The 18,774-nt window shown below is 34.6% G+C and overlaps 1 protein-coding gene across 4 annotated transcripts in view; it reads right to left on the reverse strand.

Moving 5' to 3' along the window:
• Positions 1-2,673: 2,673 nt before the first annotated feature.
• The window catches only part of LOC18431648 (external alternative NAD(P)H-ubiquinone oxidoreductase B1, mitochondrial), a 31,847-nt gene continuing 15,746 nt past the window's right edge, over positions 2,674-18,774 (reverse strand). For 2 of the 4 annotated variants that reach the window (XR_016049473.1, XR_016049472.1), the window contains exons 3-10: positions 10,948-11,154; positions 10,518-10,768; positions 7,010-7,229; positions 6,685-6,789; positions 5,072-5,340; positions 4,797-4,918; positions 3,779-3,898; positions 2,674-3,029 (exon numbers count right to left, since the gene is read on the reverse strand). Coding sequence is in view for 2 of the 4 variants with exons in the window: in XM_020665537.2 (XP_020521196.2) it covers positions 2,942-3,029; positions 3,779-3,898; positions 4,797-4,918; positions 5,072-5,344; positions 6,685-6,789; positions 7,010-7,229; positions 10,518-10,768; positions 10,948-11,154 (1,386 nt within the window). In the remaining 2 variants the exon portion in view is untranslated. Of the gene's footprint in view, positions 3,030-3,778; positions 3,899-4,796; positions 4,919-5,071; positions 5,345-6,684; positions 6,790-7,009; positions 7,230-10,517; positions 10,769-10,947; positions 11,155-18,774 lie in introns of all 4 variants that reach the window. The other 2 variants (XM_020665537.2, XM_006841764.4) reach the window with 1 other exon arrangement.

Consider the following 18,774-nt stretch of genomic DNA (forward strand, 5'->3'; position numbering starts at 1 on the left):
GCCCGGCTAATTTTAAAACATTTAGATTCTACAGCATCCTTCCACCGTTCTAACTTTGTATTAATTCCATCTCTAGTTTTAATGATCAAAACTATGTCATTCACAAACAATATATACTACGGTACCTAATTTTATAGGTGTCTTCAGCTGACCCTGATGTAGGCCCATTGCCACTAATAACTCATTGTCTCTCTGCTAGTTGTCCACACACTAGTTATTGCTTGCTCATACATATCTCTCACTATGTCAAAATTACGTCTAGTGACTCTTTTCTTTTCTAACACCCAAAAAATTAAATATCTAGGTACATCATTGTATGTTTTTTCTAAATCAATAAAAGCCATTTAGAGGTCTTTTCGCTTCGCCCTAAATTTATCAATCAGTTGCCTAAATAGGAAAATGGCTTTGATAGTTGACATCCCTAGCATAAAACCAAATTGTTGTTCTGATACACTCGTTTTACACCTTAGTCGTTGCTTAACCACTCTGTCATATAGCTTCATAGTATAGCTCATAATTTAGTCCCTCAATACTTCGTACAAATTTGTATATCTCATTTGTTCTTGTTAATAGGTTATCGTTTCTTATTGCAAGTTAATCATATTGCACCATAGTACTTTTTCACCATTTATATGACATTTTCTTTGTTCTCAATGTAATAACTAATAATAAGCAGTAGTTGTATCTAATTTTCACCTTAAAAAATGGTTATATTTAGTTCGTCATTTTCTCTCTCATCATTCTCCAATGAAGTAAAACGATATTCAAGCGAACGAGCTATATACCATTGCACATTACCAAAGATCCTGGTATTTTTTTGGGTAAGTCAGTGGGAGAGAAGGCCCTATATCTGATATTTAATTATCAAAGATCCTGCTGAAGTTGAAATGTATGAACAACCAAAACAAATAAAATGAAGGGATAATTACATATACCCCAAGATGATATCTTTTAAACATGATCCCATCCCAATACTTTTTAAACTACACTATTAACACAATACTATTTATTTTTACGTCCACCCTCTAAGTAAGAGAGTAGTTGTTTTAGACAAAAAATACCTTCATAGATTTAAAATAGTTTCTCTCTCTAAAATTTTGAAATTTAAAATTTTAGAGAGAAACTTTCTCTAAAATATTTTTTTCAAGAGAATTTGAAGTTGAGCTCAAATTTCGGTGATATTAAGAAGTGTCGCATACAAAAATGGGGCATGGGTATTTCATATTGATTTCTCAAATTTGAGTGTCAAGTCAAAGTTGGTTGAATCAGCTTTTGGAAATACCCAATGCATTCCCCATGTTAAGGGACGGATTGATCTAGTGGTCCAAGACTCGGCCTTGGCAAGCTGCCAGCGAACGTCTGTATGTACTAACTCGCGATTACATAAATTTTATTATTCCTATAAAATTAATAATATTAAAGCACTAATCAATGCTGTATAAATGTTTCATGTACATTCTACATTTTTTCTTAGAATTTGTGAATTTTTTCTTATTTCGATCTCTGTTTTCCTGTTTTCCTGTTTTCCTTTTTTTATATTCTAAATTGTTTCATGCTATAAATTACATTTTTCCATATTTTAAGGGTGTGGTTTCTATAAGGTTGCAACCTTAAACAATCCAATTAAAGCACACCTCCAAATTGTATCATAACATGTAATTTTGGTGAAAAACATGATTAGGATTATCGCAAAATCTATTTTTATATCTAATTATAAAATTTAAAAGTTAAAAAATGGTTAAAATCAAATAGACTTATAAACATGTAAAAATCTTGAAAATGGACAGTCTAAATAATGTATTGCAAAACGCACTATTTTTGGGACTCAAAATCTTTTTTTTTCTATATTCATACATTGCGATGTTGAGATGACCAATTAGAGCTTTTTTCAACATTAAAACAACTTTTTTTGATGGAGTTTTGAGGTGCATCTGTGATTCTACATTTTAAGGATGCAACCTTATATAAACTTTTCCCTTTATGTAATCATTTCCATGTTTTGTGTAGTTTTAATGCCCTCTACAACTTCCTTCACTTTTACCCCTTTATTTATCAAATTTTTATATTTTGTTTTGAATTTTTAGCCCTTTTCTGGGCTCGTACAAGGCTCAGGCAAGTCTACCCAAACTCTCCCGCGCTAATCAAATCAGCCAGAAGGCGAGTCCCGAACCTGATTCAAGTAACCAAACATTGGATATCAAATTAAATTTGGCAGATGCTAAAAATATTGTTTTCAGGTAAAACAAAATCATTGGTCCCGAGCTAATCAAATCAGCCAGGAGCCGAGTCCCGAGCCCGATCCAAGTAACCAAACATTGGATAGATCAAATTAAATTTGGTAGATGCTGAAAATATTGTTTTCAGGTAAAACAAAATCATTGGTTGCTAACAACGTACAATGAAGGGATACATGGGTTTGTGAAATGTTTGTGTATTTCAAAGTTATTTGCAAATCACCATAATATAATAATGATTTTTTTTTGGGGGCCACTCAGTTACAAAGGATCTCCTAGTCGTAAGAATGGAACTCCAAGACAGCCCACCACCCTGACCACGTAGCCTTGAACCCATTCCTAATAACCAATACTTCATGTAAAATAGATAGCATCATGGTTTGCATGTACTAGTAACCAAGAAAGAGACTATGTAGAATAGAAATTAGGAACTGTAATCAATAAGAATTTGCAATTCTATTGATGGATCTACATATACAAATATGTCAAGTTCAGCCCGACAGCCCAAGTCCTGAATTTTAGAAGTTGGGACTATGGTATTCATATAGAAGCAACAAAGCTAAATGCAAATCATATACAAGCAACAACAGTTTTCTATCTGTATCTGGTACATGTTCTAATCATGAGATAGGAAACATCAAACCTGTTTTTTAGACACACCCTGGTGAATATTTAGAGAGGGAATCGAGCAAACATGAGCTCTTGGTTCAAAGGCGACTGGAGTCCCTACCGAAAGTGAATCGTTTTGTCCAGTCGAACATCACCAAAACTCTTGTACGCCAGCTGACTTGCTTGCTTCATGGTCAAGAGACAAACTAAGTATCAGAATAACAACCCAGGATGTTTCATAAAGTTTTCCTTTGTTTATGATAGCTGAACAGAATGTTCGAAAAGGACCCTCAAGACATTGTACTTTAGAGATTAGTAATTAATACTATTCAATATTATACGTGAGATGGTGTTGGCCATGAATCGAGACCATATAATCACTTGGGCAGCATCTTCAGAGCAGGCCATCTATTACCTTTCGGCCTGTGTCTCATGGAAGACAAACTTTGGACAAATTCGAACAGGAGAGATAATGTTGGGAGGGACTTGAACATTGAGAGGATTGGTCTTCTTATTTGGGCCTTACAGCATGCAACTAAACTCTATTAAAATTGTGATCGTTGAAGACTTTGAAGTTTTTGAAGTCAATAGTATTTTTCCCACTAGGCTTTAAATACGATAGTCGCTGCGAAAACTTCCCGCAGATAAGAATGTGTGAGATATGTTTAACGAGTAAAGTATTTTGGAAGAATTCATTATTCAACTGAATTTTGAAAAAGGATTACTGGAAATTTACTCTCTGACAGTAGGATTGTAGGAACCAAGGGCCACTTGGATGTAGAATTATTTGGTCATATGAAAAATGGATGGGTGTAATGTGTCTTATAAAATGTATTTTATAGGCGTCTTCAACTTTTACCTCCAATTGCTAGACGTATCAATAAAAAGACGAAAGACAGACTAGGACAAGATGAAGAGAACGAAGCATGAATTACCTCGCATATACAGAATACCAAAGCCATTGAGTACTATGGCCTATAGAAATCCAATCTCCAGGAAGTTCTGCAGCAGTTTGCTCTCCTCCAAGTGGAGCAAATTGTCCAAAATGCTTATACCTGATGTACTCAAATTATCAGAAGGTAGAAAAAGGTGTGCTGAAATTTATAATATTCCTCAATGCCGGTGGAATTGAATATCGTGTCAGCGTCCATGTAATGACGCTTCAAATGATGGATTTCAAACATTTGCATTGTTTTATGGACACTGAGGTTACATTCTCACCAAGACGCCATGTATGAGCATGATTATCAACAATATATATAAATAGAATTCCAAGAAGAACATAAAAAATTGCAACATGATGAAACATGAAATAATTAATAGGGTGAAAAAACACAAGACAATGTGCTTCAGGATAAACATTAGTTTGTCACTGAATTTGACCCAAGTTTCAATGTCTTTAAATAGAATAGAACACATTTATTACTACTATTTGTTTGTAAATTTGTAGCCATAAAATATGAGTGAGCAATATACTCTCAATTCCCATAGACTCTCATCCATGAATTAGACGAAGTAAACTGGAACACGCAAATGTCATCCATGTCCCCGACCAAAGCAAAGAAGATTCTTAAATCTGGATCCATGTCTCAGCCAGCATATAAATCATTATCAGTGTTACTAAAACACGACAATGTGCTTTAGAATAAAAATTAGTCTATCCTAGAATTTGACAATTTCACATTCTTTATCTAGAATCAAACACATTTATCACTACTACTTGTGTGCAAACTTGCAGCCATAAACTATCATAAGTGACATATTCTAAGCTTTCATAGATAAGCATGAATGAATGTTTTCATCAGAAGTAAACTGGAAAGTGCAAACGTTATGCATGTCCCCAATGAATTCAAAGAACAGGGCCAATCGATAAATTTGAATTTGCATCTCAATTAGCACATAAATGCTTTGAAATGGCAATAGAAACCAACAAAGAAAATGGTAGAACCATACTCAAATGGACGAAATCGATGTCGACCTGATCCCTTCATTCGAAGAGGACCTTCAGGTTCAACCTCACAATCGTGCATACAGTTAAAGCATCGGGCAAGATACACACCTTGCTGAGCAGCAACCTAAAACATAGCGGAGAAAAGTTAAACAATGTGATGACATTGCACCCAAAATCCTTCAATCAAAACCTACAAAATCGATAATCAACTTTTCCTAAGGATCGATAGGGTGTAAAAATAACAAGGTCTACTGCTATGAACTGAACTTAGTTGCACCTGTGCTGTTGCTGGCAAACTCTTCATTTGTGAATCAACATGTTCAAATGCTGCCTTGAACTCTTCTATGTGCAGTTCTTTAGTTTTACCTTGAGCACTTTCTAGGGAACCTTGCAACAAATCCATAACATTCCGCAAATGTTTCCTCTTCAGGTAAACTTCCACTTGAGGATACCTCACACGGATATCATCTATGATATTTTGGATTTCTTGAACTGTTAAAGTACCAGAATTATCCTTGTCTGCAATCTTAAATATATCTGAAATATCTTCCTAAAGAAGTTGGGAATCAGTCTATGGATAAGTGTAAGCATTAGTAGTAGATACACAGAGTGAAAGCCACATATGAAGTTTGAAAAACTTTAACAGCAAGGCGCTTCCAAATAAAGCATTTTATTTCAAACTGCCAATATAGAAATGCACATTCTAAAACTGCAAAATTTACTGCATCAAGAAGCAGTAAAATTGAATATGTATATTATATCACATACGACAACGTAACAATTCTGAGGAGGAGACGACCTACAAAATATTTTCTAATTTTCATTTTATTTCTTTTATTTAAATTTTTAAGACCTAAGGCACTAGTTACCCTGGATGTTTGTGTCATATAGACGTTATGCCCCAACCACTAAGCTAAAAGACTGAATTCCAATTGTTTATTCATCTTATTTATGTAAGTTTGCTGTTATCAGAAAGTACCCTGATTTATGAGAAGCCATTGTTTTATTTGACCAAAATTCACAACCCACTGATTGAACTGAAAATTTGTCAGGACAGACAACTGTCAACTCATAAAGGCCAATCACTGTAGTGAGAGACTTATTAACTCCTCCTTGAATTTTTAGGTACTTGTGTTGTCTAGATAGAAAGTAAATTGAAAGAATCAAGAGATACTTTGTTCCTCAAAGACCCCAAGGCCTATAAGAGGCATTGATCAAATGGGACAAGACCTCCCACCCACATCCCCAAAAAAGATATATCCTTGAGAGTCAAATTTCATGAAAATAATAAAAGATTCATACCAAAGTGCATCAGAAATGCAAACAAAAGGAAATGTATACCAATACAAGTAAAAAATAGTAAAAGGCACACATCAAAGTGCATCATAAATGCAACCAAAAGGAAACGTATACCAATATAAGTGTCCGGAGTGGGATATAAAACCCAAAATGAGCATCTCACTTCACTTTCCCTTTGTGAAGGGCACCGGCACCTTAATTGGCCACTTTAAGGACATGAATGGAAAGAGATAATATCCAATCACTGAAGTCAAAAGTCTCATCCAAGATTAAACATTTCATCAATGGGGACATATATGTTCAATCTGAAACAATAGTCCACTCAACCTTTTATCATCAAACAGAGTAGTAAATTATCATGTGCAAATGCATAACAACATTACAAAATGAAGTATCATGCAGCATAGTTCTATGCAACAACTTTCTTTTTTCTATTGGCAATGTCTAAATGGATTAAGATGGGTTGTTAGACGACTAGCCTTTTGCTTAATATTGCATAACTCAGATCCTTTTTCCTATTAAGATGTGAGAATTTAGCTGTATGACATATCAGATAAAATGGTAGGTGACCAGCCAAAGGCAGAATGTTACCATGATTTTACGTTGATTTATTGTGGCACAATCCCCAAGTGCATATACATTATCACATCCCTCAACCCTCAGCCACTCATTCGTTGCTAAAACACGCCGATCAGTCTGCATACAAACCAAATAAAAATGGACAAAGAAAAACAGTAATTTCAACTAGACACTACTCAACAGCTGGAATGATGAGCAGCAACCTTTACTAAATATAAACGGAGACAACATCATAGCATGGTTGATATCCACAAAAGGAAGGAACATATAAAAATCATAATAAATAATAATCTACATTGAGGATAACAATGGGCAAAAGAAGGTCCAAGAAATGAACCTGCCCAATTTGTTTCATGAAATCCATTACAACAGGGCGAGTCCCAATCCCAGTAGACCAGACAATCATTCCGTATGGTAGTGATGAGGTTTCTTGATTTGCTTTACTCTTCATAGTAATGTACTTGTCAGAAACATTTACCACTCGATATCCTGTTTTTACTTCAACACCATCTCTCTGGAACTTCTGTTCTGCAAATGAACTGATCCTGCTATCAAACCTACAAAACAATCACTTTCACAGATGAATTTTAAGCCGAAGAAGTTTGAACTCATTCGACCATGAAATAAAAAATAATTGGAATTTTGGAAAGGGCATTAGTGTATATAAGAAAAGGTCTTTATTAGTAGGTGAACCAGACTGGAAGTCAAATTCAGAAAGTGGATGGTCTAGTCTCCTATTTTTTTTTTTGGTCCTTGAATGTGGATGGTCTAGTCATTCCTGGTTCAGCCACCAATTTGTGCCAGTAAGACCAGTAACGCTATGCAGTCATCATAAAGTACAGAAAATAAATGGGAAAAACACGAAAATTAGTGAAGAAGAGGAAATGTAGAAATTTTAATAAAATCTTTAGAAATTAAGATTTCATAACGGCATTTAAATAAAAGAAAAAGTTTATATGAGTTTGCAACTATATGTTATAGAAGAATAGTGCACATCAAAAATCCAATCGAAAAGAGTGTTTTGAAGTTGGAAAAACTTCCAATTGATTATCTTGACCTCGCGAGATGTATAGATAGAAAGAAAAAAAAAATTTCAAGTTTTAAAAATAATACATCTTGTAACAATTAATTGGGAAAAGACTATGATGATGATGATGATGATATAACAAGTTTTTCGGACCATCTATTTTCAAGATTTTCAAGTGCTATTGTCACACCCCAAGAATTTACAATACTGATATTCCTAAGATGTGGCAGTCAAAACATATATATACATCTCTTTTTAAGACAAATTTACAATGGCGAATTTTTAAAAAGTAACAAAAGAAAGTTTAAGCACAACTTCAATATCTTCCCAAAGTTGATCCTGACGAGCACTCAAATGAAACCGCAGTTATCCTGAAAAATGTTTATTATAGTTTGATGAGTTTGGCTACTCAGTAAGTGATCATCATAATCCTAAAAATAATCATGATTGAAAGATATTAATATTTTCCAAATGAGATCTATTAACAGAAATGCATCAACAGTTTCACTTTCAATAAATGCATAATTAAGTATAATCCAAGTAATTGAAATGCTTATAACACTTTTAACAGCAGTGCATAATTCAAAGGATTTCACAAAATACCCTACTGGCGTCCCAAGTGGGTCACCTATATACCCCATCAGCGTTCTAATGGGTCCACTTAATCCCTATCGGCGTCCCAGATAGGTCCACTTAATCCCTGCAGGTCCACTTATACTTCACCGGCGTACCGGATGAGTCCACTTAATCCCTACCGACGTCCCAGATAGGTCCACTTATACCTCACCGGCAAACCGGCTGAGTCCACTTGCATACTTAAATTATTTCTAAATCTCTTTAAACAATCGAAAGCAGCAATATCATGTACTCAACATATCACTGAAATCATTAATATGAATTTCACTTAAACCATTAATAACAGTCACTCTATAACATTTCAAAAATAACCAATCAAATATTTTGCGCTTAAATTTAGAAAGGTAGCAGTTTGTAAAGGCATTCTAGCATAATTGCCAATTTAATATGTATAGAAAAACTCTTATAGAAATTCAAGAATACGGAATTATCACAATTTATGGGATATCAATCCACAAATAAACATTTCACAACAATACTATAATCAATTGCAAAAATGTCAATTTTTAAATAATAAGGCAGTCATTTGCACATGAATTTTACAATGTCTAAATATTCAAAACAGTAGAAAGAAATATCACAATTTTACTAAAAGCAGAAATATCACATTTATTTCTAACAATAGATAAGAAAAATAAATAAATTTATTTTTCTAATTTACAGCATTCAAAATTTCTAACATAGATAAAATATCACAATTTTTATTAAAAAGATTATTTTTCAAGAAAATGAGGTCACGTGCGCATAAAATTTATCGGGCCTAAAATTCATGATAATAAGCAGAAATAATTATTTCATTTTATTTTTAAAAAGAATGGATTATTTTTCGAGACAATGAGGTCACTTACACATAAAACTGATAAAATAAAGATCCTAGACGGAAATATCACTATTTATTAAAAATAGACTATTTTTCAGGAAGACGATGTCACTTACTCACAAATATTTGAGAGGGAGCTTCCGATAAAAATTCGGCTCGAGAGAGGAGTTCACTGTGTTTCGACCAGAGAAAAAATCTAAAAAGTTTTCTAAGGTAGGAGTCTTCACCTCTCTGAATTTAAATTCTACTAACATATTATTTTATTCTTTTATTACGTTACAAGTGTGAACGTTAGTTTACACTTTAAACACCTCAAGCTTTTATTACGTTACAGGTGTGAGCGTTAGTTTACGCTTTAAACACCTAAAGCCCACGTCCTTTAGTGGACGTGGCAAGAGCAAGGAAACACAAAGCTTTTAAACGAAAAGCTTTGAAAAGTAGAGATGGTCCCTAAACACCATCATGTTCAAACGAATCATCATGTATTAAAAGTTTATTTTTATTTATTTATTTATTTTTTATTTTTTTTATTTTTATTTTTTTTTTGAAAGTTTAGGATTGTTACAGCTATATATATGCTCGATCTCCACCGTTTTTGGAATTTTAAATTTCATAATTAGGGTTGAACATAGATTTTCAAGCCATCTTAAGGTTTCTGACACCGGACCTACATCTTCCAGCACAATTTAGAGGTGAACCTTATTTGTATAGTATAAAGTGGGCACCTTATACAAACTGCACCCTTAAATAAATTAGTAAGATAAATTTTAGAGTTGGTACATGACAATTTTTCTTTTTATAATTGACCATATCTCATTGAACGCTGTTTAAAAACCATGTGTTTAAAAAGGAAAAGAATGAAGATTCAAATTTAGGGTAAGAAGGGAATCTTCAAAATTGGGGCAGAAGAAGTGGGAATTCTCCACATTTTCGAAAAAAAAAGAGAAGTGGGAATTATCCAATATAAGTTGGTAGTCCAAGTAATGAAGACATAGTATCGGAGCCCCTATTATCAAGCCAAAAAGTCAGCTAGCTCATTGGATTCCTTCCATGTGCACCCATAGGTCACACTAATATTAGATCATAGCTTATATATTTCATCAAAATGGAGGTTAGGCACCATAGGTAGATGACACCAGTTGAGTCTCCTTTTAGGGATAAGTGACCCTAGCTCCAAACAAAGTACCAGATTACAATGCGCAAGGCCAGAGCCTAGTCATAAATTTTAATAATACTAACACTTCAATTCATAAGTCAATTGATCAAGTTAATTAGTCTACATGGTAAAATTACAAACACAGATTCACAAACACATAGGTATAGAGATGTATGAGGCATTAAATATAAGAAAATATCTCTTACATATTCAAAATATGGTCCCCTGACTGGATGACTGTAATTTTTACAAGTTTATGTAGAGAAGGATATAACTTGACCAGATCTTCACAAATAAAGTCATGCAACTCTGCTGCAAATTCAACACCTGTTGGACCTCCACCTACAACTACGAAGTGAAGGATCACTCTCTTCTCGTCTTCAGATAAATTTGGCAGGCTAGCTCTCTCAAAGCAATCAATTACACTCCTACGAATTCTTCGTGCATCCTCTATTTCCTGTAACAAAATGTGAATAGGCAGCAGAGAAGGAAACCTGTGTCATGTCTATGATACCATAAAGATCGTAATGCTAAAGTTCTATCACATCTCAAATATCCAACAGTCGCAACATATTTTAAGTGCTCAGAATGAACAATAATCTAGCAGAATTAATATTTGACCTGGATATGTAATACCTTCAAGAAATGGCAATGCTCCATCACACCCGGCGTGTTAAATGTATTGGCTTGGGCTCCCAATGCTATAAACAGGTAATCATAATCCAATAGAAACTCCTCCTTCCCTTCCACATTTATGTCATGATTAGAGCGACAATGAACCTTATTGTTAGCTGCATCAATCTTGATACACTCTGCTTCAGAGAATCGGATTTCTCCTTTTTTCTGTACATAGTAAATAATAAATTAATGTTAATCCTAATCAGAATGCATGCTTCTCTAGATGAAGAAGGAATAATACTATTCCAAACATTGGCAGAAATATGATAAAGAGCGACAGGGTGATATACACACAATTAGAGAAAGAACATAGCAAGCAAATAAAATGAAAAACCTGGCACAAACTTGTCAACCTGATCCATACCGGTGACATGTACATAGTAAATAATAAATTAATGTCAATGCTAACCAGAATACATACTTCTCTAGATGAAGAAGGAATAATACTATTCCAAACATTGGCAGAAATATGATAAAGAGCAACAGGGTGATATACACACAATTAGAGAAAGAACATAGCAAGCAAATAAAATGAAAAACCTGCCACAAACTTGTCAGCCTGATCCATACCGGTGACATGTACATAGTAAATAATAAATTAATGTCAATGCTAACCAGAATACATGCTTCTCTAGATGAAGAAGGAATAATACTATTCCAAACATTGGCAGAAATATGATAAAGAGCGACAGGGTGATATACACACAATAAGAGAAAGAACATAGCAAGCAAATAAAATGAAAAACCTGGCACGAACTTGTCAGCCTGATCCATACCGGTGACATGTACATCATCATCATCGTCAGATCAGTTTTCCAACTAATTGAGGTCAGTTACACAAATCCTGGTCCATCATTCTACTCTATTAAGAGCCATACCCTCAATGAGGCCATAAGTTCCCATATCTTTTCTCACTACTTTCAACCATGACCTTTTGGGCCTACCCCTTGCCCTTTTTGAGCCTTCTACTTGGACTAACTCGCAACTCCTAACGAGTGTTGTATTGAGTCTGCGCCACGCATGGTGTCTAGTTTCTTTCATCTTATCGACTATAGGTTCCACACCTAAATTCTCCTGAATATTTCATTTCGAATTATATCCCTTCTTGTGTTGCCACTCATCTATTTTAACATCCTCATCTCAGATACACTCATTCTATGGGTATGTTGTTTTTTGACCACCTAACATTCTACCCCATGAAGCAATGTGGTCTCACAATTGTCCTATAGAACTTGCCCTTCAGCTTCATTGGTATGTAACAATCGTATAAAACTTCAGTTGCACTTTTCACTTCGTCCATCTAGCTCTAATTCTATGTGCGACATATTCCTCAATCTCTCCATTTTTCTGGATTATCGACCCAAGCCCAAGGTATCGAAAGTGCAATCTTTTTAGTATTTCTTGGCTACCAATCTTAATTACTTATTCGTCTCTACTCCTATTACTACTAAACTTACATTCCATATACTTTGTCTTAGTCTGGCTAATTTTAAAACCTTTAGATTCTAGAGCATCCCACCAAAGTTCTAACTTTGTGTTGACACCATTTCGGGTGTCATCGATCAAGACTATGTTATCCGCCAACAACATGCACCATGGCATCTCATCTTGTAGGTGTCTGGTTAAGTCTTCCATAATTAAGACAAAGAGGTATGGGCTCAATGTTGACCACTGATATAGACCTATTATTACTGAAAACTCACTCAAGCTCTCCACTAGTTAGCGTCCCCTAGTACATATCTTTCACCAAGTCGATGTAGTGTCTGAATACTCCTTTCTTTTCCAGCACCCACCAAATAAAATCTCGAGGTAGTCTATCATAAGCTTTATTTAGATCAATAAACACCATATGGAAGTCTTTTACCCTCGCCCTAAACATCTCAATCAGTGCCTAAGTAGGAAAATAGTATCACTTGTTGACCTCCCTGGCATAAAACCGAATTGGTTTTCTGACACACTCATTTCATGCCTTAATCGTTGCTCAATCACTCTCTCCCACAGCTTTATAGTGTGGCTCATAGGTTTGATCTCTCAATAGTTCACACAATTTTGCATGTTTCTTTTGTTCTTGTAAATAGGTACCACACTACTTTTTTTCCATTTATCTGGCATTTTCTTTGTTCTCAATACCTTGTTGAATAGCTTGATTGGCCAGTCAATGCCAATCTCCCCCATGCACTTCCAAACCTTTACCGGAATACCATTTGGTCCTAAAGACTTTCCTATCTTCATCCTCTTCAAAGCTTTTTTCACTTATGATATCCTAATCCTACGAAAGTATCTATAAACTTATTCTATGGTTCCTTCTATCTCAATGTTTCCATTGTGTTCGTTGTTAGATAATTTTTTAAATAGTGGTTCAAAAAGCGGACCGCCTAGGGCCTAGGCGGTCCAGAAGGCCTGGGCACATCGCTCAGGCCTAGGCAGCCAATCTGGGCGAAAGTCCCTGATCGGCCGCCTAGGCGGTACAGAACCCGCCTAGGCGGGCGCCCAGCCCAGGGCGGCCGCCCAGGGCCTGCACCCCGCCTAGGCAGTACAGAACCCACCTAGGCCGACACACCGCCCAGAGGTATATTTTTTTCAAAGTTGACAAAAATTGATTAAAACATCACCCATCCAAATCATTTGTTACAACCTGGAACCCTTGATCTGGGCTCGAATATATACAAACTCAATATGAAAAGAAAAAACTATAGATATTATGCTAGGAATGAATGAGAATTCCTGGATACCTTGCTATATCTATGGAAAGTGCAATGAGCTACTCTCCTCCCTTCTGTTCTTTCTTCAAATCTGGCTTTGATCTCGATTCTCTCTCAAGAAATAGTCTCTAAAGTCCCTGGAGGTGCAGGGGGGTGCCTGTTGTAGAGTCCCTGCTCTCCAAATCTCATGAAGATCTCTCAAAAAATGTATCGTCCCTCTAGACCATTGGTCTAGCCTGCTTTTATATAGCAGCCAAGATCAATCTAATTTTGGTGGTATACTCATCCAAAATCTCATTGGTTATGGCCCTCTCTCCCATTGTGACCCAAGAGGATAGATATCAAGCAAGTTTGGGCATGTGCAAATTCAAATTATGCAGATTCCTGAGAAAATCTCAGACTAATGCTTATTGGATTGACCACGGTCTAGCAGCAAAGGATGAGAGAGTTGATGAATTCATCATCAAATCCATAAAAAATTTGAGCATTTCGACCCCAATCAGTTTGAGGATGATAGAGCATCCAAATACAAATGAAATGACAAATTTCAATCAAAAAACCTCCAAAATAGTGGAGATTTGATATACTTGAAACCTTGCTGCCCATATCATCAATTTGTTGCAACCTAAGAATTTAGTTCTCAATTCACTTTTAAAATCAAAGTTTATTAACCTCATTCTTTTCTAGAATTGTAAAGCCTCTCATGAAATACATGTCCACCAAATTTCTAAAAAATTCCTCAAGATCAGAGAGAAATCTCATTTCAAAGTTAGACCATTTTTCAGGCAGATGAACAGTGCTGGACAGCCGGTGATCGAGCATGAACATGTTTTCAAGGTAGACCGGCAGTCAAACACTGATTCCCAAAGTTGGTCAAATTAATGTCCAAATTCTATGTAATTTGGACAGTAGGATTATAATACCAATGGCTTAAAAACCCACAAGTTTCACCCCAATTTCAGGTTCTTTGGTAGGTCTTGTAATGAAGAAAATCTAATCATAGACTTAATAGATAAATTAACAGATCTAGAAGCTAAGAGGAATGCCTTAACACAATACATCCATATTACTAAATCAAAAAATAAACCCGCTTCTATAATTAAGCCACATGAAGAATATAGTTTAAATGAAATACTTAACAGGCTTAATAAGAAAAATCCCGAAAAAGAACCAACTATTTCTGAATTAAAACATGAAATACATGAAGTTAAAACAGAAATCCAACAATTGAAAAATAGAAATAGAATATTAGAAATGGCAAATGATTTTTCTGAATCAGATATATATACCAACAATGAACTAGAGTTTGATAATTTACTAAAAAACTATAAAAATATTACTTTAGAAGACTCACCTAAGGATGAAATCCCTGAAACCTTTGATACAGGTTTACAGGACAATAATTATGTAAATACATTAAATAGAGTAATAACTAAAAAATGGTTTGTGTTAATCAGAATAATTGTAGATAAAGAATACAGCGTTCAATCTCTTGCATTAATAGATTCTGGAGCTGATTTGAACTGCATAAACGACGGACAAGTTCCTACAAAATATTTTCACAAAACTACCCAAATATTAAATACGGCTGATGGTAGTAAGTTGATTATTAAGTATAAATTATCCAATGCTGCTATATGCAATAATGACAATTGCTTCGAAATGCCATTTATTATGGTAAGAGGTTTGAGTCAAGCAGTAATCCTTGGGACACCATTCCTAAACTTACTTTACCCCTTAAAAATAGATAGTACTGGAATAGAATCTACTATAGATGGTTACACCGTTAAATTTGAATTTATTGATAAACCTAAAGTTAAAGAAATTAATAATGTAAAAACATCAATAGATAATAAGGAAAAATTTCTTTGCTATCTTAAAACAAAAATAAAATATAAAAAAATTGAAGAAGATCTTTTAAGACCAGAAAATAAAAAAAAATAGAAAATATTAAAAATCAAATAGAAATGGAACTCTGTAATGAATTACCTAATGCATTCTGGAATAGAAAGAAGCATGTAGTAAAATTACCATATGAAGATGACTTTAAGGAATCACTTATTCCTACTAAGGCTAGACCAATCCAGATGAATGCTAGATTGCCGAAAATCTGTAGAAAAGAAATTGATGACTTGATAAAAAAGAAATTAATTAGAAAAAGTTTATCCCCTTGGAGCTGCTCAGCTTTCTATGTAGAAAAAGCAGCAGAAAAGGAAAGAGGAGTTCCAAGACTAGTAATTAACTATAAGCCTTTAATTAAAGTATTCAAGCATCCTAAAAACCGTTGAAGTTTTGTTTTATTAAGAATGATATCAGGAAATTTATTAGCAAATTCTATTGCCCTATCAATAGGAACAATGCTACCTTGATGCATATTATGTCCTAAGAATCTTATTTTAGTTTGGCATAAACTAATCTTTTTTGCAGATACAACTAGACCTGCAGTTTTGACTATATTAATAAAAACATTTAAATGTTTAAAATGTAGTTGCATATCTTCAGAGAAAATTAAGACATCATCTATGTAAACAATTATAAATTTCATGTAAGGATTAAAAATATCATTCATTATGTTCTGGAATTCAGAAGAAGCATTTTTCAAACCGAATGGCATTACATTCCATTCATATTGTCCAAAAGGTACGTTAAATGCAGTTTTATATCTATCCTCATCAGCTACTTGTATTTTTGCCAGTAACCTGATTTTAAATCGAATTTAGAGAAAATGCATGCATTAGCTAATCTGTCTAATAAATCCTTTTTATTTGGTATAGGATAGCTTATCCATTTTAATACTTTATTTAAAGGCTTATTGGTATTACTTCTAAAGTATGGAATAGTACTCAGCAAAACTATTCTACGGTTAAAAAGGAAATATTAACTATAGTTCATTGTGTTACAAAATTCCAGAGTGACCTTTTAAATCAACAATTTCTTATTAGAACTAACTGCAAAGCAGCTAAAGACGTTCTCCAAAAGGATGTTAAAAATTTAGTTTCTAAATAAATATTTGCTCGATGGCAAGCCATTTTATCTGCTTTCGATTTTACTATAGAACATCTTAAAGGATCTACTAACTTTCTCCTCGACTTTTTAACTCGTGAATTTTTGTAGGGGGGACAGGGACCAAGCTAGCTCAGAAACTCAGGAGCAATCACAAATAGACAATAGAAATATTAATAATCAAAATAAAGGAAAAGGAAAGATGGAAATTGTTCCATCAGAATCTCCTGGCTCACCTATTATGTGTTACCCTCCTTCACCTAACCCAAATAGGCCTATAATAAAATATCCTGAACATCCTAGTCCATATTCTATGACTCTTGACCCAAATAAAATTCCTTCCCCAGAAAAATCTCAGTTCATAGAAACCGCTTTTATGATAGATACTATCATAGAAGATGAACATGCATTTCTTGATCCCAAGCTTGTTGTTAATTATTACTTACTCGATAATCTGAATCCTTCGAATGGAAACAAAACAAGAAAATGGTTTGAAGCCATTTTGCTTGAGACAGGCTCAATATCTTTGGTACACTTTTACCAAAGAAATACTAATATAATAGCTTATTCGAAGCTTCAAATTTGGAAAATAATATCATACAAAGAATGGGGCTTAGACCCTACCAGAAGTAGAAAATTACAGGCCCCTGAATTTTCCAACAAATATTTTAAATATTCAGAATATAAAGAGGCCTTGGCATAAAGTATTTGTAATCCAAAATAATTATAATTCACACACTTGGTTTATCCAATTCAAAATGCCAATTCTTGAGGCATTTCCAAATTGGTTCCGAGATTGGTTTATCATTTGGGGATCTGGTTCACAGATTCTTCCTCTTAAATTACAGCACTCTCAGCAACAGTTTGTGGAATATAATAATAAAGATCCTAATATTGACCATCATTTATATTTAATGTCCCTATATCAAATTCCTTGGATTGTAAAATGGGAATATGCAATATCAGAAAATACAACCAATGATTGGGAATACATTCCCAGGCTTGGAAAGAAAGTATACATAAAATGGTGGGACGTGTTTGATTCTAAGTCCCTTGACCCAGAAAAAATCAAAATGAAGAAAATCCCAAACCAAATACCAAATGAACATCCAAACAGCTTCGCAGAATATGTAAACAAAATGAAAGGCAAAACCCTCAAGCCACTAAAGAAGAACTGAAGAAGCAGCTGTTACAAATGCTAGAAGAAGAAGATGTATCAAATTCATTTCAGAATGAAGAGGAGGACAATGAAGAATTTTCCCAGATACCATGACCCGATAAAATATGACCAGATAAGCAAATATGACCCGATAAGACCCGGTGTCCAATTGAGATAGGCCACCGACAAAAATATTGTCTTATTACCTAACCAACCACAGTAGAAGATTCGCTATGCTCCACCTACCTGACCGACCACTGTAGAAGATTCGCCAGCTGTCGACCTTTATGCTCCACCGATGCAAAACGACACTCAACCGACATCCACCTGTCCTCTTTAAAGAATCTCCACAACGCATGAAGAGCCACCTGTCCTTCTTTATTCCCCAATATTGAACAAATGGCCGACAGCAACCTACATCAACTACCTGTACATACCTTGTGAGTCAGCATGCAATAATGAAGCCTAGCCTTGCTCTGCCTATAAAAGGGAGGAGCTTCTTCTCAGTTGAGGATCCGGAAACCAGACAACAAAGCCTGCTCTCTCTCTTCTCTCTAGTCTTTTCTCAATCTTTGCCCTCTATCTCTTCTATCTTTCATTCAGAGATTCCAGGAGTTCGTCTTCCTCAGTATTACTCCTACCTTAGTCTTTCCGGGTAAAGTTTGTAATATTCTCATTTAGGTGACCTTTCTAAAGCTTACCCCTCTTAATAGTTGTATTCTACTCTTTGTTTCTCTCTGCTAGCTTTTCTCTTCTCTGCTAGTTTCTCTCTACAGCTGTTAGACCCAGTCTCTTTACTTCTCTATTTTCTACTAATTAATTTTATCAACCCTGTATATTGGGTGGTGTATTATAAACCACTCCACGTGTGATTATAATTTTGCTAGCTTATCAAGTTTTTGTCCTGATGAATGGAAGCTA

Source organism: Amborella trichopoda, chromosome 2, assembly GCF_054954075.1.
Source record: "Amborella trichopoda isolate Santa Cruz 75 chromosome 2, AtrichopodaSantaCruz75HAP2 v2.0, whole genome shotgun sequence".
NCBI classification, from domain to species: Eukaryota; Viridiplantae; Streptophyta; class Magnoliopsida; order Amborellales; family Amborellaceae; genus Amborella; species Amborella trichopoda.